The following is a 21,429-nucleotide window of genomic DNA, read 5'->3' on the forward strand; positions in this document are numbered from 1 at the left end:
GGATGTGCTCAGTAGCAAAGGACTACTTTAATTTTCCAATCTCTTTGCAGCTACTGAAGGTAATTTTCAACCAGTTATTGTTGTTGTTAGCCATTGTATTACGTAGAAGGATAAATCATATTTGTTGGCACTTTTTTTAGAAGACAAATTCCGTCAAGCAATTTTTCAAATGGATCTTGACAAAGCCCAAGGCCCAGATGGCCTAAATTCGGTTTTTCACAAGCGTTGTTGGGATGTATGTGACAAAGAAGTGTTTAAGGCGTGTGTGTAATGGTTGTCTCTAGGTTCGCTACCATCCAACTCACTAAGACAAACATTGTTCTTATTCCTAAGTGCGATAATCCTTCGTCAATGAAAGACCTACAATCCATATCATTATGCAATGTGGCATATAGGATCCTGTATAGCACATGAGCACATGAGCAATCAACGTTTGTTGTAAATAGATCCATTGTTGATAATGTGTTAGTAGCAGCAAAAGTGCTTCATCACTTGAAGTGCTTCATCACTTCAAGATCAAAACTTGAGGAAAAGATAGTCACATAGCCTTGAAGATTGATATCAGCAAGGCATACGATAGAATACATTAAAGTTATTTGAAAGTGATTTTAGTATCAAAAAGGCATACCATAGAGAAGATTGGAGTTATCTGAAAGCGATTGTGAGTAAGATAGGTTTCGCGCAACAATGGGTCGAGGGGATGGCGATGTGTATGGAGTTAGTGATTTATGAAATATTTCTTAACCAGGATTAGGTGGGACCAATTCATCCAGGTATGATTTTGCGACAAGATCCTTTGTCGCCATACCTTTACATTTTGTGCACAGAGCATCTCACAACTCTTATTTGGAAAATCAAGGTTCAAGGGATGTTGCATGAGTGAAAGTTTGTAAAGGGGAACCCTTCATTAGTCATCTTCTATTTGTGTATGATTTGTTTATATTCATCAAAGAATTCGAGCAAGAGGCATGGACTTTGAGGGAGATCTTATCACTATATGGAAAGGCGTTAGGATAAGCCATTAATCTATCAAAGTTTGAGGTTTATTTTAGTAGGAATATGCTTTAGCTTTTGGGTGAAAGCATATCCTATGTTCTTAGGGTCATAGAAACCATGGGCACGGGCAAGTATCTAGGAATGTTGTCCTTGGTGGGTAGGAAGAGGGCTATTTTTGCGTACTTGAGAGATAAGGTTTGGAGGAGGATCAGTCTATCATGGGAAGAACTTGTCGAAGGTTAGGAAAAGGGTTCTTTTAAAGGTAGTCTTTCAGGCAATTCCTTCTTACCGTATGAGTGCATACCTCTTCCAATTACTTTGAGTGAGGATCTTAAGCGAATGATGAACTTATTCTGGTAGGGATCGAGCTTACATGGGAAAGAGGAATAAACCAGATGAGATGGAGTAAAATGTCAATGAACAAGGGGTTTGGAGGATTAGGCTTTCACAAAATTTATGCTTTCAATATTGTCATGTTGGGAAAACAAGGTATGAAGTTACATTCTATGTAGAGAGTTTGAATCATTGCATATGAAGGAATCCGAATCTATCTCAGATTTTGGCAACAAGGTGTTGGCTATTGTGAACCAAATGAAGCATTATGGAGAAAATATGGAAGATGTTCATGTGGTGGAAAAGATCCTTCGCTCCTTAATCGCTAAATTTGATTATATGGTTTGTGCTATTGAAGAGTCTAAGGATTTAGACTCAATGACCGTAGACCAATTGATGGGTTCTCTTCAAGTCTATGAAGAAAGGTTCAATAGAAGACATGATGAGCCATTGGAGCAAGTCCTCAAAGCCAAAGCTTCTTTGAAAGAAAATGGAGGAGAAAGTAGTCAAAAAGCACGTGGACGTGGAAAAGGACATGGTCGTGGACGTGGTCATGGCCAAGGAAGAGGAGGAAGAGGAGATCGTGATAATTTTGACAATAATGAATGGAGGAGCCATCAATCCACTAGAAGTCGAGGAAGAGGAAGAGGAAGAGGTAGAAACAATTATGAAAAAGCATATGAAAGGAGGTATGATAAGTCTAATGTTGAATGTTTTAATTGTCATAAATATGGCCATTACTCTTGGGAGTGTAGAACAAATGTTGAAGAGAAGGTCAATCTTGTTGATGATAAAGAAGATAAAGAAGTTGAAGAACCAACACTACTACTATCACTTAATAATGGTGAGAAGGAAGACAAGTGCTTATGGTATCTTGACAATGGAGCAAGCAATCACATGTGTGGATGCAAAGAGAAATTTGTGGAACTTGATGAGAAGGTGAAAGGAAATGTTTCTTTTGGAGATTCTTCCAAGGTGCAAATCCAAGGAAAAGGTACCATTTTAATTTCTTTAAAAGATGGTGCTCACAAATTAATCACGAATGTTTACTATGTTCCTAAACTAAAAAGCAATATTTTGAGTTTGGGACAACTTGTTGAAAAGGGGTATGAAATTCATATGAAAGATTGTTGTTTATGGCTTCAAGATCAAAATTCTAATTTGATTGCCAAGGTGTTTATGTCAAGAAATAGAATGTTCACTTTGAACATTAAAACCAATGAAGCAAAATGTTTGAAGGCTAGCATAAAAGATGAATCATGGTGTTGGCATATGAGATTTGGGCACTTGAATTTTGGAGCACTAAAATCCATAGGAGAGGAGAAGATGGTGAAAGGGATGCCTCACATCAACCATCCTAATCAATTGTGTGAAGCATGTCTCCTTGGAAAGCATGCAAGAAGGAGTTTTCCAAAAGAAGCTAATTCAAGAGCAAAGGAGCCTCTCCAACTTGTTTACACCGATGTGTGTGGCCCAATCAATCCTCCTTCATGTGGTAACAATAAATATTTCTTGCTTTTTATTGATGATTATAGTAGAAAGACTTGGGTTTATTTTCTAAAGCAAAAATCTGAGGCATTTGTAGTTTTTGAAAATTTTAAAGCTCTTGTGGAAAAGGAGAGTGGTTATGTAATCAAAGCTCTAAGATCCGATAGAGGTGGCGAATTCACATCAAAAGAATTTAATGATTTTTTTGAAAAATATAGGATTCGTCGCCCTCTAACGGTTCCTAGATCTCCATAACAAAATGGGGTAGCGGAGAGAAAAAATAAAACTATTCTTAATATAACTAGATGTATGTTGAAGGCTAAAAATATGCCAAAGGAATTTGGGGCTGAAGCTGTTGCATGTGCCGTTTATTTGTCCAATCGCTCCCCAACAAAGAATGTCAAAGATCAAACATCACAAGAAGCATGGAGTGAAGTGAAGCCAAGAGTTGATCACTTAAGAGTATTTGGGAGCATTGCATATGCTCATGTACCCGACCAAGGAAGATTCAAGCTTGATGATCGGAGTGAGAAACATGTGTTCATTGGCTATGATGCAAGCTCAAAAGGCTACAAATTGTACAATCCAAACAATGGAAAGACAATTGTGAGCCGAGATGTCGAGTTCTATGAAAAAGGCACATGGAATTAGGAGGAGAAAGAAGACACTTATGATTTTTTCTCATACTTTGAAGAAATAGATGAAGAAGCCTTGACTCCAAATGATTCAACTCCAGCACTTTCACCAACTCCTTCAACCAATGAAGCCTCATCATCTTCTGAAGGGAGTTCAAGTGAAAGGCCAAGAAGAATGAGAAATATTCAAGAATTATATGATGAAACTAAAGTTATAAATGATTTTTTTTGTCTTTTTGTTGACAGTGAACCCTTAAACTTTGATGAAGCAATGAAAGACAAAAGGTGGAGACAAGCCATGGAAGAAGAAATCAAAGCCATTGAGAAGAACAACACTTGGGAGTTATCAAGCCTTCCCAAAGGTCATGAAGCAATTGGAGTCAAATGGGTGTTCAAAATCAAGAAGAATGCAAAAGGAGAGGTTGAGAGACACAAAGCAAGACTTGTAGCTAAAGGCTACAAGCAACAATATGGAGTTGATTATGATGAAGTGTTTGCACTGGTTGCCCGCATGGAGACCATTCGTCTTCTTATTTCCTTGGCAGCTCAAATGAAGTGGAGAATTTTTCAACTTGATGTAAAATTGGCATTTCTAAATGGCTATCTTGAAGAAGATGTCTATGTTGAACAACCAATGGGTTTTTTCATCGAAGGTCAAGAAGGAAAAGTCTTGAAATTGAACAAGGCGTTGTATGGTCTAAAGCAGGCACCGAGGGCATGGAATACTCGCATTGACAAGTACTTCCAAGACAATGGGTTTATTCGTTGTCAAAATGAGTATGCTCTTTATGTTAAAACTTTTAATAATGGTGATGTCTTATTTATTTGTCTTTATATGGATGACCTTATCTTTACTGGCAATAACCCAAATTTGTTTGAAGACTTCAAGGAGTCCATGTCTCGTGAATTTGATATAACAGATATGGGACTCATGTCATATTACTTGGGAATGGAAGTGAAGCAAATAGAGAATGATATCTTTGTCTCACAAGGAAGCTACACAAAAGAAGTGTTGAAGAAATTTAATATGCTTGATTGCAATCCCGTGAACACACCTATGGAAGGTGGCTTGAAGTTATCAAAGTTTGATGAAGGAGAGAAGGTAGACTCCACGGTCTTCAAGAGTCTTGTGGAGAGTTTAAGGTATCTAACCAATACAAGGCCCGATATTCTATATGCGGTGGGAGTTGTGTGTCACTTTACGGAGGCTCCTACCTCTCCTCATCTAAAAGCCGCAAAAAGAATTCTTCGTTACTTGAAGGGTACAATTGATTTTGGATTGTTTTATTCTCCCTCCAATAACTATAAGCTTGTGGGATTTTGTGATAGTGATTTTGCCGGAGATGTTGATGATAGAAAAAGTACTACCAAATTTGTATTTTTTATGGGTGATTGTGTTTTTACATGGAGTTCTAAGAAGCAAGGCATTGTGACACTTTCTACTTGGGAAGCCGAGTATGTAGCTGCAATTTCTTGCACATGTCATGCCATTTGGCTAAGAAGATTGTTGGAGGAACTTCAGTTGTTGCAAAAGGAAAGCACAAAGATCTATGTTGATAATAGATCTGCACAAGAGCTTGTCAAGAATCCGGTGTTCCATGAACGAAGTAAGCATATAGATACAAGGTATCATTTCATTAGAGAGTGCATTACCAAGAAAGAAGTAGAATTGACTCATGTGAAAACTCAAGATCAAGTTGCAGATATTTTTACCAAGCCTCTCAAATTTAAAGATTTTCGAAGATTGCGAGCAAGACTTGGTGTGCAGAAGAATTTTCCAATTAAGGGAGGATGTTAGATATTAATTAGAAAAATAATAATAACAAGTTTTATGAGCCTTAAATTGTGGAAGATGAAAGTTGTAAGTTACAAAGTCTTAAATAAGCAATTATGTGAGCATTCAATATTCTTGAATAAGCAAATTATGTGAGTAGTCACTCTATTTTAGTATAAATAGGGGATCATACTCTTGTATTTTGGTGTGGCAAATGAAATAAAATCTTCTTCTTCTTCCGACATATACAAGGTCAGATCGGCATATTGTTGGCTAAGGAAAGTGATGCAAAATGTGAATGATTTAAAAGTCCCTGACAACTAGAAGGCTTTGGGGAAGCCGCATGTTTAGGGGAAGGTGAGAAACCTTTTTTGGCGCACATGCAGGAGTTGTCTACCAACTCGTACGCAGCTCTGCACACGAGGGGTGGAATATCCAACAACGTGCATGTTTTGCGAGACAAATCTTGAAAATGGTTGGCACATTTTGCTGAACTGTGAGTTTAGTATCCAAGTCTGGAAGGAAGCTGGGTTGTGGTCTCATCTGGAGCGGTGATTCGAGTAGTAAAAGGACTATCTAAGGTTGTGTTCGCAATAATAATGAGCCTGGAAAAGCATTTGGTAGAGAGATTCGCAATGATAGCTTGGAGTATCTGGCAATGCCGAAACGGGAAACTGTACATGTGGGTGGATAAGATGGGCACCCCGAGACAGGTAGTGGAGAGGGGGAGATAAATGCTATAGGATTGGAAAAAGGTCATAAATCTTGATAACCACGTGGTAAAAATGAGAGAATTGCAAGAGGAACTCACTGGAAACCCCCCACAGGAGATGCGTTGGAATGATTCCAAGGCAACTTTCTTTGGCTAGCAAGGAGGTTTTGGGTATGGTATGTGCATGAGAGATAGCTTGTGGTAGTTTTGTTTATCTTCAGTGGATTGGAAACATGTTGATATTCCAATTCGTGAAGGGGAGGCACTTGTTGTGCTTGCTTCAATTAAGTGGTTGATGGACCTAGACACTTGGCTTGCCTTCGTTGAGATAAACTGTAAGCAAGTCGTGGACGCTCTCAAGTGCAATTCGGGTGATTTCTTTGAATTTGGCAGTATCATTTCACAATGCAAGGTTCTTTTATGTATGGTACCTAACTTTCAAGTTAGCTTTGTTAGAAGGCAGGCCATCCTAGAAGCACATGCTTTAGCTAGGGCATCAAGGAACTATGCATGCCTTACTAGTTTCTGTATTATTCCATATTGTATTGTTGGAAATATTATCAATGAAACGAGTTAAGTTGTTTGCCCTAAAAAAAACAATGAAAGGGAATAAAACACATAAATAGGAATGCCACCCTTTTTTAGTATAAAAAAAATGTCACCCATTTTTTAACGATTGATATATCTTAGGAATGAAGACAGAGGTACTGGAAGTGCTTTTTTAATTTTTATATTTTATAAAACTGGAAGTATTCGACTTAATTTTTATATTTTTTAAAACGGGAAGTGCTTTTTTAATTAGTTTTGTGGATGTTTTAGCTTTATGTTAATTTTGTTCATGTTAAAACTTATTTTCTAATATTTTTAAAAATGCATGATGTTTTTTAAATGGAAAAAGTAAAACCAAAAAAAGCTAAGCAAACGCAATTGTTGTTAAAATTAGCAAGTTACCCATGATGTATTACTGAGATATTTATAAACTTAATAATAATAAAATTATATGTCTTGGAAAGAAAACATATAACAGTAGATGCCTCCATAGATGATAATGAATATTTAATTTTTATAAATAAATCAATTAAATAGTTAAATTTTTTTAATTTAAGCAAAAATTTTGAAAATAAATTATTTCAAATAACATATATTTTTAATATTTATTAATTTAATATAATATATCAAAATAAAAAAATTCATTTGACATATTATCAAACTATAAAACTTAATTTAAATCTAAATTAACGTTAAATATATTTAAACATATTGTTTTGGAGAAATAAAATATATAAGGGTAAAATATATTTTTATCATTCTAATTTTTTGTTTTAAATTTGGTATTAATTATTTAAAGAAAAAATTGTCCTATTTTCATCTCTCTGATTTGAAAATACTCCATTTTTTTATTGTCAAATTATAGTTACCATTTAATAGCAGTTAAAAACCATAAGAAAATATATTTTGATGACCAAAAATGGAATATTTTGAAATTAGAAATAATAAATTTTTAGAGAATTAAAATTGAATACTATTATTTCTATCTATATAATTTTATCTTATAAAAATAATAGAAAAATGAATTAAATTATGTATAGAGTATCAATTTTTTTTTTTCATATCGATACATATGACATTTTCCCAACAATTAATGTATGTGAGACAGAAACTTTCACTTACAATTTTTAGCTTTTATTAATATTATATTTAATTTTTTAATAATTAATAAGCATAAAAATAAACTGTAAATAAAATAGAATTTTATAAAATCTATGATGGTAGAGTAGTTCCCTAGATAAAATAGAAATAAGTTCACAAATTATATTCAAGAGGCTTAAATACAATTTGCTTCTCCCATTTAATTTGTCCAATTTGGTTTCCCAATTTAGAAGATACTTAGTCCCCTTAATTGTCGGATTTTTGAAAAAAGTTATTCTTATTTATTTTTTATTTGTAAAGTTCAAAATTACATTAATTATTCTTTTATCAATTATAGTTTTACTTGTCTCATTTATTCTGAAGTGGACAGAGAAAGGAGTGAAATAGAAAAATTTACAACTATTTTATTAAAATCATGAATTTTTTTTTACAAAACAATATTAAAATACATATAAAAAGAAACAAAGGTAGTACATTATAATTAATTAAATAATTACTTGATGGTACTTAAATGAATATATTAGGATTATGGTTCAATTGAAATATATAAAAAAAAATTAAATATTGTACCAAGTTATTAATTTTTGAAAACTAGAGGAGACTAAGGACTCATTTGTCTAAAATTAAATAAAAAGGGCTTTTAAGTAAGTGCCTTTAAAAAAAGTGCTCTTTTATAAGCATTTGTTTATTTTATAGAAGCAGTTAAGATATGGTTCTAAAAAAAATTAAAATACAAACAATTTAAACAAACATAAAAAAACACATACAACTGCTTTTTTTAAAAAAATAGTAAATAAATTTAAATAAATACCTAAATTAGTTAAAATAGGAAGATGAAAATTACAAATTGAATAAAATAGGAAGACTTAAATTGTATTTAAGTCTAAAAGATTTTAGAAGAATAAAAACAATTTTTACTCAAAATATAAATAAAAAAATAAGTAAAATTTATAATAAAAACAATTCACACGTGACTTAATGAAAAAAAATCTAAAATCTAAAATTTAAATTCATAAGATAAGAACGAAGGTAATTTTCTATTAATTAACTTTTCTTTTCCTACTCTTCCACGCCAACCGTTTCTCAAAAAATGAGGAGCAACTTAAAAAATAAGTACAAGAGGAGAGAGACTGAGTCACCCATGCCCCTTTCTTCTTTCTAATATTATTTTTTTTTTCTTGCATTCTTTATTTCTTCACATTGAACTGCTGTAGCAGCATGAGCCACTGTGCATAGCACAGTTACTTCTCTCTTTATCATTTTTTCCCAAATGGGGAATTAAAAAATGCGGTGGTGGATGGTGCAGTTGATGAGAATGCTAATTAAAATAGTTAAATTTGGTTTTGTGTGTATATTTTAATAATCCAAATTATAAAAAAAGCATATACTAAATTAAGCATATGTTTCCAGCAAATGGTGGGTGTCTCCATGTTGGATCTCTCTCGTTTCTTCTTCTTCTTCTTCTTCACCTTAGTGTTCTCCTTCAACACTCTTAAGTCACTTTTGTCTTCTCCTTCAATATGGTGTTATTAGCTTGAACTCACTCCCAACGTTTCTTTTCTCATTGTTTTGACTGCAATATTGTAACGCTCACACTCCTTTTATTGCTGCCTTTGACTTGTCTTCCTTCCTTTGCAAGAGTTTTTTTTTTTTTACCTTCTCTTCTCTCTCTTTCCTTCTTTGATCTTTGTATGTTATATATATAGGCGTTTGTTGCCTCACGGGGGCGTTTCTTTTCTTAATATCTGAATAAATAGGCACAAACTCATGCCTCAAAATCCTCACTTTTCTTCACTTTCCCTTCTAAATCAATCTGTGGTCATTGTCTCTTTCATGGCATGTTTGTGTGTTGATTATTCTCTTTGAAGGCTGATATATCTACCAACTTCTCATGATGTGAAGCTTTGTGGTATTTGTGTTGGGGCGGGCTTCTTTTATCAAGGTAAGAATCTCTTAATCCATTAAGAAATCATTTTGTTCTGAACTTCTGATTATATTCATTTATAAGCATTAGTTTTCGTGGCTGAAATTCACATTAATCTTCTATTTCTTGAAGTTTTGTTAATCAACAAATGGAAATGCCTTGGTTAATCGGTGTCTTATACACATCTCATGCATTTCAGAAGATTTATTTGTTTTAAAGACGATTCTTAGAGTTCTTATAATGTTATGCAGCAAAGAAAACTCTCATTCTGTTTTTGATATTTTGATTTTCTTTTTCTTAAGGAAATTGGAATAGTACTAATTAAAATATGAAGTAGCTTTTTTTTTTTCACTCCTGTTTACTGGATTTCTATGTCTGTTTGTTGAACTTGTGCATATATGTATCTATATTTCTTACTCGTAACGCCTCACATGTCAACTAGAAATGTTGTTGCTGATGCTTTTGTCTGGATTTTCTCTCTGCAGATACAGGCAATTTCCTTCATAATAAGAGGGTAAAGAGTTTCCCTTATCAACATTTAACGTAGAGAACATATTGGGGGAGCATTGGCCTAGAAATGACCTATTATGACTAATAGAAAAGCATTACCTGTTCCAACCTTTGTTAGTGGCTTTTGTTTTAGTTACCATAGTTCGCAAAAGAAGATGAGAGTTAGGGAGTTATCACCCTCTGATGGCAATGGTTCCTCTACTAATGAAGATGAACCTTTACCTCAGGATGCAGATTATATTAATGTTCTGAGTCTTAGTGATGAGCTAGAGACTTCAATCTTGGCAAGATTTCCAAGATCACAGCACTGGAAGTTGTGCTTTCTCAACAAGCGGTTCTTGGCTCTCTCAAGGAGTGGCGAGATCTACAAAATAAGGAGAGAGTTAGGATTCAAAGAACCTTCAGTGTTCATGCTGGTAAGTGGGGAGAGCAATTGGTGGGGAATGGAGTGGCCTTTCATGTCAAGCAAGAAGCTCCCTCCTATCCAATCAGATTATAATTTTGAGTTTGGAGATAAGGAGTCATTTTGTGCAGGCTCTCACCTATTAGTCTCAGGCAAGGAGATTGATGGGGCTGTTATTTGGAGGTTCAATTCGATAAAAAATGAATGGCGCAAAGGGCCATCTATGATCAATCCAAGGTGTCTTTTTGCATCAGCCACTTGCAGTGCTATTGCTTTTGTTGCTGGGGGGCTTGATGCAGGAACTTACACCCAAGTCTTGGATTCTGCTGAGAAGTACAACTCTGAAAGCCGGTGTTGGGAGCCCCTCCCAAGAATGAACAAGAAGAGAAAGTTTTGCTCAGGTTGTTTCATGGACAACAAATTCTATGTCCTTGGAGGGCAAGATGAGCATGGAAAGGACCTCACTTGTGGGGAATTCTTTGATGGAAAGGCAAATAGTTGGAACTTGATTCCTGACATGTGGAAGGATATTGTTTCACAGTCTCCACCTCTTCTTGCTGTTGTGAACAATGAGTTGTACACACTGGATGCTTCTTCCAATGAGCTGAAAGTGTATGTGAAAGGAACCAACACATGGAAGACTTTGGGAGTGGTTCCTGTGAGAGCTGATGCACAAGGAGGTTGGGGTGTGGCTTTTAAGTCTCTTGGTGATGAGTTGCTTGTTATTGGTGCACCTTCTATGCCACACATAGTGCATGCCTTGTCTATGTACACTTGCTGCCCTGATCCTGATGATGAGAAATTGAGGTGGAGGCAAATTGGATGTGGCAGCATTCAGCTTAATCACTTTATCCGCAATTGTGCGGTGATGGGGACCTGAACTTTGAGCAACAAGAAGAGCTTGAAATCAATCTCAGAATAACACTTGGAGGGTAATCTTGAGTTGTGATTAAGACAACCTTCTGTCATTTGATGATTTGATCTTTGTTTGTATTAATATGTTACATGTTGGTGTCACTTTTTGAAACAAGTTATTGTTAGGAAGCTTGTTGATGTATCTTCTACCTTTCATCTTTAACTTAGGAGGAGTGAAAAATGGTAAGTATGATCCTATTATTGCTGGAGAAGAAAACCAGATAAGGAGGTTCAAAGCTCAAATGCTATTTTTTTTCCCCTTGTTCTGGTGCTGATTATGTCAAGATTTCAAATCATGTTACTGAATATCAAATTTGAATCATTTGCTTCATTGCTTGAGTTGCCATACTTCGAATTACTTTTCAGTTCTTTGTCACCAGTTTCCATATTAATATATCTTAAGGGAATCCGACTTCGTTTTGTCAAAACTCTGAGCACTAGCATGTAACATTTCCTACTAATATGTTTTATCTATATGAATGCTACAAGACTTTTATTGTTGGTATTATTTCTTGGTTCTATTTTATCTCCAACAAGTTTAGTAATGAGTACAATGGTCCTATTGTTCCAATGGAAATTTTTAAATGCACAATTTCAACAATCTTTTATTTCTTTTTTTGCTATGTTTAACTCTACGTATTCCTCTGTCTTTGTAGAGTACATTGGATGTGCAAAAATAACTACAAGAGAGTTTTTGTTATTTATATTAATAGTTATCTTTGATGTTTGGTTTTAGAAGAAAAATGAAAAAAATAAAAATAAAAATGAAAGAAAAGAAAATAAATAAAAAATAAGATGATTTTTAAGTTGTATGGTAGGGGAGAAAATGAATAGAAGTTTTAGATGTATAAAAAAAATGTATTAGAAATAACATAAGTATTCTCAAAAAGAAAAGAAAAAATATGATCAAAATTATGTCAATTTAACTTTTATACAATGAATTGTCTCATTTTCGTCCAATACAGAGAGAACCAAAAGTTAAGATGGAATTAAAAAAAAAATATATTTCCTCTAATGTGGTGAACTTCTTTTTTTTTTAACCATAGGAATTGAAGAATATAAAAAAAAATTACAATAAAATTTAAGATAACTCACATCTTTTTGAATTAATTAAATTAAATCCGTAGTATGTTATTAGGTGAACAAAAGAAGCTAAAGAAAGAATAATTTGAAGTTTTTATTTCTCTCAGATACTATCTATCCCATTGGTTTCATGAATTTTTTCCCCTTCCTTTGTTAAATCCTCCGCAAGAGAATATTATTAAAACAAATGAATTTTTATAGAAGCAACTATAACCAATATTGCTTAACCATTTAATAATTGTACGAAGAGCTCATCTTTTGATACTTCATCCTCGAGATATGAAATTGACTCTGAGCTGTCATTTCACAATTAAATTCTGATATATGCTGATTTTTATACAAGTAACAAGTACAATGATGAATGACAAACTGCATAGCAGGAGCATGTACGTATTTCCAATCTTACTTCAGATATGGCAAATAGCTGAACAGCTAAAATGTGATCTTTTGCTCCAATTTTTCTTGCACGGTTAGATGATATCTTAGGGTAATGTAACTTGAAATAAATAAAAATCTATTTCAGAAATATGTTTACGTTTTTTTTTTTTTTTGAAACGGCCAAACAAGAAAAATATATTAAAGATATTACTAATTAGTCTTAGTATTATTAAAAAATTAAAAAAATTATTGAATAAAATGGTAAGAGAGGTAAAAAAAATTATAAACAACATAATTTTTCTTCTTTTAATAAAAATATTTTCTTTAAATTACTTATTGAATATTCTTAAAAATACTTAGTTATCATTTGTTAGAACTTAGAAGTAGATACAAATAAATCAAAACACACAGAAACCAGGAGAAACACACTACACAGACACCAAAAAAGTGCACTCCCAGATCAACCAAAAACACACCCCACGCAGCATGTTGCATATTCCCAATTCTACAACAGAAGCCACCCCGCAACTATGACCCTATTAGTACCAAGGCTGGCAAGGCATACATGTGAAATAAGGACACTAATAAAATAACTGCCGTCATACACTGCTCGATTATATCTACTTTCTTAATGAATTATCCAGATGCTAAAGTTCCTTTAAAGCTGGAAATTATATCAAAATCGCCACCAAAGAACAGATAACCGATGCTGTTATATATATATATATATGTTCAGTACATGTTTAGAAAAGGAGCAGGCAGCATATGCCAATCCTGGAAAGATGCTGAGAAGCCTTTTAATTTTGCCTTCGCCCACATCCATGATCTAACAATAATCATTTCTTTCAGTTGGGCTATAAGCTAATTTGAGTGTTGTTAAAAACAACATCATTTATATGAATCCACACAGACCAAATAATGGTTGCCTACACACACCACCGCAACTTCTTACCCTTCTTGTTTCCTATGAATCAACCGTCTTGCCAAAAGTGCTTGTCCACGCTGTCCGGCATGACTAGTTGAACACCAAAGCCATGAATAACACCCAAAACCAGATTTTTGACGCAAATTGACACGAGAAAAAAAGATGGGAATTTTATTCCACAGCAAGGTTTCAAAAACAACATAGCTTTTCTTCATCGTTAAGTTGAATGCCTCTATTAATAAGATTCTCCTTTGTTGGCAATTTATTGATAGAAGCCTCCAAAGACCACTCCCACCTATCCCCACAACCCGAACCCATCTCAGCCATGCAATCCTATTTCTGGAGGGAAATAGCAAATAACCTACAAAACCTCCAAAAATAGCAAATAACCTACTAAACCTCTAGCCCCTATAATCCACCTTTCAGCACACTTTCCAAATTTCCTTCCACCAAGATGATGTTTTGGGTTCGCAAAGAATGTCCTCCCCTTCTTTCCTCTTAGCTTTGATTATATTGACCCATAATGCATCTTTTTCATTCAAGAACCTCCACATCCATTTTGATAAAGTGTCTTGTTGAAGCATTCCACATCCCTTATACCTAAGCCACCCTCATCACTTGATGAGCAAACCTTCTTCCAACTTACCCAGCACATCTTCCTCTCTTCCCCTTTAGTCCCTCACAAAAAATTCCTTTGAAGGGAGATGATTTTGTTAGTGACTTTCTTTGGAGCTTTGAAGAAGGATAAATAATATAAAGGAATGAAGAAGGATAAATAATATAAAGGAACGGAAGACAACACTAACTTGATGAGGCACACTCTACCACCAAAGGATAAATATTTGTGTTACCATTTCGCTAATCTCTTCCTAAGTTTCTCCACCGCTGATGTCCATGTGCTAACTAACTTAGGGTTCTTATAGCTTTTGGAATTCGAGGTCCAATCCCTCCAATAGAATAGTGAGAAAAGGAAGAGAAAAGAAGATAAGGAGGAAGGTAATACTAATAATTCTCATTGCCTTTGCTTGTTATTTACATGGTAATATATAGATGGCCTAGTAACAGAATTGAGCTGAACTGGATAGCTAGGAATCTTTCTAGAATGTATGGTTGTGATTGTCTCCTAAGAACCAACAATTGTTAATCAAGCAAGGCCAAGTATTTGTACTATTATAATACTTCTTAAACATAGTCTTTTAAGTAATTAGGCTTAGTAATTCTCCTTTTGGGCTTTCCTTCTACTTGCACCCCCGTGTTCCCCTCTTTAGCTATGGCTTGTGTATTGTCTTCACTAGCTGCACCTTTTTCTTCAACCTATGTACCTGTATCATCCTTCGGCCCTTGTAGGATCACCTTGTCCTCAAGGTGATAGTCCTGGCATAGTTGCTTCCAGTCTTCCCATGAAGTCTCTTTCGGCGATAGCCCATGCCACTGTACCAAAGCTTCCCAAGGGCTGTGAGGATCGGATGAAGCGCGGCGATAACTTAAAATGGTAAGAGGCGAAATGATAGGTTGGTTATCCTGAAAGTTGAGTGGTAATGGTGGTGGTTTTGTAGACTCCAGTTCTCCTCGGAAAGGCTTGAGGTTTGAACAATAAAAAACAAGGTGTAAGCGGGCACCCTCAGGCAACTCCAGTCGATAGGCCACCGGTCCTATCTTGGCTACGATCTTAAACGACCCATAGTAGCGCCTTGCAAGTTTCCCACTTATCCCGTGTTGGCCCTTCACCGAGGACTGCCAGTGGGGTCGAAGTTTAACCAGAACCCACTCACCAAGAGCATACTGAATGTCGCAACGGTGCTAGTTAGCGTAGTGCTTCATCTTCTCTTGGGCCTTCATTAACTTCTTACGAATCATTTGAAATGTAGCTTCTCGCTCAGTTAACAGCTCTTCCACTGCATCTATCTTCGAGGAGCCCACAATATACTCTGGAATATTGAATGGTTTGCGGCCAAAGGTGATTTCATAGGGGGAGGTGTCTGTGTTCGTCATCCATGAAGTATTGTGAGACCATTCCACCCATGGAAGCAGCCTGCCCCAGCTTGTCGGTTTCCGATGAACAAACGCCCGCAAGTATTGCTCCACCACTCTGTTCAAAACTTTGGTTTGCCCATCACTCTGTGGATGGTATGTCGAACTCATCCGAAGTTGGGTGCCACTGGACCGGAATAGCTCTTGCCAAAGGTGACTGACGAAGAGAGGATCACAATCTGATACCAAGCTTCGTGGCATGCCATGGATTTTGACCACCATGTCCAGGAAAAGCCTTGCCACTGTAAGAGCTGAGTGACTCTGAGGCAACATCCCCAAGTGAATTCCCTTGGAGAAGCGATCAACAACCACAAGGATCATGGTGTTGCCATGGTAAGGAGGTAAGCCACCAATAAAATCCAGTGACAAATCTTCCCAGGGTCGACTTGGCACAGGGAGGGGGCAAAGAAGGCCAGCTAACTTCTTGGTCTTGTATTTTGTCACTTGGCAGTCAACGTATCTGGAGTTGCATGGAAATTGGCCATAAGGCGAGCCACTATCTTTGCAACTCCGGCGTGCCCACCGGTTGGAGTTGCATGGTACTCAGTCAGCAGAGTGGTGATGAAGGGCAGTCCTTATGGCAACCAAATGCGACCCTTATATAGCAACAACTTGCTAGCAATGGAGATTCAGGGTAGTGGTCTGGGTGTTCTTGAACATTCTTCATTTGCTGCTGGAATGTCAAATCGGCACTAAGTTGAGTATGGAGTTCATCCATGAAAGTGAGACATGGAACAGAAAGGATGAGGAAAGCTTGTGAATCACTTTCCGGCAGCCGTGATAACGCGTTAGCTGCTTGGTTATGGCTACCTGATCAATATTGGATGTGGTAATCATAACCCATCAAGCGAGCTAAGTATGTATGTTGTTCCGGCGTTTGTATAACCTACGTCATCAACTCTTTCAAGCTCTGGTGGTTTGTCAAAATAGTGAAGTTGTGGCCGAGGAGATACTGTCGCCACTTCTTCACCGCGACAGTGATGGCAAACAACTCCCTGACATAAGTGGAGGCTCGTAGCATCTTCAGGCTAAAGGGCTTGTTCAAGAATGCAATTGGATGGCCTTGCTGCAATAAAACTGCTCCCATTTCGATGGCAGAGGCATCGGTCTCCACTGTGAAGGGTAACCGAAAGTCTGGTAAGGCGAGAACTGGAGCTGAAGTCAAGGCTTGCTTCAAAGTCTCAAAAGCTATCTTCGTGGAGGAGGTCCATTGGAAAGGTTCAATGGTGGTTGCCTTAACCAGAGGGGCAGCAATTGTGGCGTATCCGTGAATGAAGTGATGGTAAAAACCAGCAAGACTGAAGAAGCTTCACAAAGCTTTGATGGACCGTGGTTCAGGCCACTGAGCTATGGTCGCGATCTTCAAAGCAACGGGTTCCACGCCCCTGTGAGAGACCAAATGGCCCAAATACTCCACCTACGGTTGGGCAAAGAGACACTTAGAAAATTTAAAAACAAAGTGGTTCTCGAAAAGCACCTGGAAAATGGTTTGTAAGTGACGAAGGTGGTCGTTGAGTGAGACGCTATAGATGAGGATATCATCGAAGAAAACAATGATAAAACGTCAGAGGTACGGCCGAAATATGTTGTTCATTGTTGCCTGGAAGGAAGATGGTGCATTATACAGGCCAAAGGGCATGATCTTGAACTCGAAGTGCCCGTGGTGAGTTCGGAAGGTCGTTTTGGGTACGTCCACTGGTTGCATGCGTATCTAGTGATACCCTTGCAGCAAATCCAATTTGGAGAAGCAACGAGCGCCGCCGAGCTCGTCCAAGAGCTCATTAATTGTCGGAATTGGGAAACGATCCTTGATCGTCAAGGCATTCAACGCGCGGTAATCCATGCAAAACCTCCAGGTGTCGTCACTCTTCTTTACTAGCAACACCAACGACGAGAATGGACTCGTGCTGGGTTGAATGATGCCCCTTTGTAGCATGGCCTCAACCTGTGTCTCAATTTCTTGCTTCTGATAGTAAGGATACTTATATGGTCTGACATTCACTGGTGTGGCGTGTGGTAGCAAATGAATTTGATGATCAGTTTCTCGTGTCGGCGGTAGTGTGTTAGGGTCCTGAAATAGAACAGAGAAATGGTGTAGGAGGTGTTGGATAGTTGGGTCAACAGGCTCAGTCAACACGGGCTCAGGTGCATCGGGAAGCACTGTGATGTGGAAACAAAGGCTATGTGGTTGATTGCGACATACTCGCCGGAACTGAGGCGATGTGAGCATGCCTCACTGAGCTTCATGATCCCCTTGAAGCTTGACCATCCTGCCATTATGAAAAAATTGCATACTAAACTTAGTATAATCAGTCAAAACAGGACCCAAGGACTTCAACCATTGCACACCCAATATGACATTAGCTCCGGCGATGGACAACACATATAAATCAACTATAAATGATTGCATCTGAAGGTCAATGGTGATGGCCTCGCAGACAGTGTGGCATTCGAGATGCTGACCATTTCCTACCATGACCCGTAATGGTGTTGTCGTGCGACAGGGAAGACCCAACTGAGCCACGAGCTACTCCTGGATGAAATTGTGGGTGCTCCCACCATCAATGAGCACCAGAATGGGGTTGTCGGCGATGTTCCCAACGAGCCGGAGTGTTTCGGGTGCGACATGACCCGGAAAGGAATTGAGGCTTATTTGGGTCGGTGGGTCGGGTATGTCTATTAGGCTGGGGATCGGGTCGTGTGGGTCTATATTAGAACCCACGGTCTCGACAGGGTCGTCTTCATCCGCTATTAGGAGATGAACCCTAGGGGCGCACCTGTGGCCCATGTGGAACTTCTCGTCGCATAAGAAGCAAAGGCCATGCTCGTGGCGGGAGGCCAGTTCTTCCGGCGTCAGGCGTCGAACCGTGGGCGTGGACGGCAGAGCTGGACGTGGTGGAAGGGGAAGCAAAGAAGGTAAAGAGGAACCACGTGGAGAAGCAAAAGGGGTGACGGACGGAGGTTGCGGTGGTGCCAGTGGTGGCATTGGTGGAACGTGAGGCCGTGGTGGCTAGCGAATGTCGAAGCGGAGGTCATGGAGCTTTTCTTTATGTGGACGTGTGAGGCCTGCTGCCTGAGCCATCATCAAGGGTTGGTTCACCATCACCTCGCGGCGGATCTCTGGTGCGAGGCCAGAGACAAAGCGGCTCAAGAGGAAGGGAGCCGGAAGTCCGACCACCCTGTTGGCCAACTCCTCAAATTCATATAAGTACTCTGTAAACGTGCTTCTCTGTGTCAGCTTGAATAGTGAACCTGAGGGGTCCTCGTAGTGGGAAGGGGCAAATCTGTTTTGGAGAGCCTGTAAAAACACGGGCCATGAGGTGAATTGGTTGTTGTTTGACATCCACTGGAACCAAGCAAGGGCCCTTCCCTCCATGTAAAAGGCAACAATCGTGATGCGGTCATGATCGGGAGTGCCATGGTACTCAAAGAATTGGGTGATTTTGAAAATCCACCCAAGAGGGTCATTGCCATCAAATCGGGGTACGTCTAACTTCATTTTGTGTGGATTTGCAGGAACCAGGCTGCGAGGGGGGAAAAGAGGGGAAACTGATAGGGTGACGTGCTGAAGGAGGTCTTTGATGCGGGAAGTGAGGCGAGCCAAGGCAGCCTCCAAACGGTCGTTGTCGGAGTCAGCCATGGTAGCGGGAAGAGCAATGAAAGCACCAGTGATAGCTTCTGGAATTCGAGGTCCAGTCCCTCCAATAGAATAGTGAGAAAAGGAAGAGAAAAGAAGATAAGGACGAAGGTAATACTGATAATTCTCATTGCCTTTGCTTGTTATTTACATGGTAATATATAGATGGCCTAATAACAGAATTAAGCTGAGTTGGATAGCTAGGAATCTTTCTAGAATGTATGCGTAACAAAATTGGTTGTGATTGTCTCCTAAGAACCAACAATTGTTAATCAAGCAAGGCTAAGTATCTGTGCTGTTATAATACTTCTTAAACATAGTCTTTTAAGTAATTAGGCTTAGTAATTCTCCTTTTGGGCTTTCCTTCTACTTGCACCCCCGTGTTCCCCTCTTTAGCTATGGCCTGTGTATCGTCTTCACCAGCTGCACCTTCTTCTTTAGCCTCTGTACCTATATCAGTTCCCTTCAACTGACATCCCTAAATAAATAAAAGGCACCTCCATAATCTGACAATTCAACACCATAGCGTCTCTTTGGATCTTGGCGAGTGGCAAAGCAATACCAGTTATACGACTCTTGTGAAAATTGACCTTCAACCCTGACACCACTTCAAAGCATCTGAGCATACTTTTCAATGACAGAATATTCTTCATGGTGGGCTCACAAGAAGAAGCATCATCAACAAACTGTAACAAAGGGACACTTAATGAACCATTTCCCACTGAAAAACCTTAGAAGAGGCCTTTGGAGCAAGCCATTCTCATCAAACATCCTAGTTTGTCTACAACCAAAAGGAAAAGAAATGGTGCTAATAGATCACCCTGCCTCTATCCCTTTTGGTTAAAAACTCCTTCGTCGAGATACCACTATCTAATACCAACATAGTTGATGACTCCATGCAGCCTTTGATCCATTTAACCCATAATGGACTAAAGCTCATTCTCTTCACCATGTAATATAAAAAATTCCAATAGAATTATAAGCCTTTTCAAAATTTGCATTAAACTCCATGCAAGGTCTATTTTTCTGTTTGGCTTCTTGCACTAGCTCATTAGCAATGACAATACCATCTAGCATGTTCCGTCCACCCATAAAAGTCGTCTAAGAGTCTTCAATAAGTTTGGGTAATACCTTTTCTAGCCTCGTGGACAATACCTTGGCCACGATCTTATATAAATAGCCCAATAGGAAAATGTGGGTCTGAATTTACTAAGTCCTTGAGGGTTATCCTTTTTAGGAATAAGAGCAATAAAGGTTGCATTGGTGCCCTTAGGAAGCACATAATTGCAGTAAGATTTCCTAAGAACTCTTAGAACATTAGCTTTCATAATATCCCAACGTGCTTTAATAAAGTGGAAGTTGAATCCATCCGGTCCAGGGCATTTGTTACCTTCACAATCCCACACAATTGCTTTCACTTCCTCTTCAACAAACACCCTAGTTAACATCCTTTGTCTTCCTCATTCAGTGAGTTAAAAAGAACTTCGTCCAAAGATGCCTCCAGCTCCCCTTCCTTTTTAATTTTTTCTTCAAAGAATCGTTGAATCTCTTTTTTAATCTTCCTTGGATCCTCCTTCCAGCTACCTTGAATAAAAAGACCTTTCATGTTGTTGGATCTTCTCCTCCAATTCACCACTAAGTGGAAATAATGGGTATTAGCATCACCTTCCCATAGTCATTTGATCCTAGACTTATGTAACATTAATGACTCGTATCTCATGGAAATGACCCAAAAGTCCTCTATTAGATTGCTCCTTTGTGATACTTCCTAAATTGGCAAAGGTCCTTGTTCATCTCTACTATCCAGATCGCCAATCAGATTTATCAAATCATCTATTCTTGCCTGCAAACTACCAAAGTGATCTTTGCTTCATGACTTCAACTCAAGCTTTAGTTTTTTAACTTCTCCTTTAGAACGAATGCCCCTCATCCTTCCACCCTTTCGTTAATTATCATATACTTGCTTCACGAACAGGATAAAGAGATAATGAGACAGCCATGGGTTTAACACTATGAACGACTTGGGACCCCATTC

At 37.8% G+C, this 21,429-nt stretch overlaps 1 protein-coding gene across 1 annotated transcript; it reads left to right on the forward strand.

The window, feature by feature from the left end:
* Positions 1-8,941: 8,941 nt before the first annotated feature.
* Positions 8,942-11,686, forward strand: LOC114399047 (F-box/kelch-repeat protein At3g27150-like). Its single transcript, XM_028361145.1, has 2 exons — positions 8,942-9,530; positions 9,998-11,686. The coding sequence occupies exon 2, from the start codon at positions 10,100-10,102 to the stop codon at positions 11,303-11,305; it is 1,206 nt and encodes a 401-aa protein (XP_028216946.1). The 5' UTR covers positions 8,942-9,530; positions 9,998-10,099; the 3' UTR covers positions 11,306-11,686.
* Positions 11,687-21,429: the final 9,743 nt, after the last annotated feature.

The sequence above is a fragment of the Glycine soja genome, chromosome 19, assembly GCF_004193775.1.
Source record: "Glycine soja cultivar W05 chromosome 19, ASM419377v2, whole genome shotgun sequence".
In the NCBI taxonomy this organism is placed as follows: Eukaryota; Viridiplantae; Streptophyta; class Magnoliopsida; order Fabales; family Fabaceae; genus Glycine; species Glycine soja.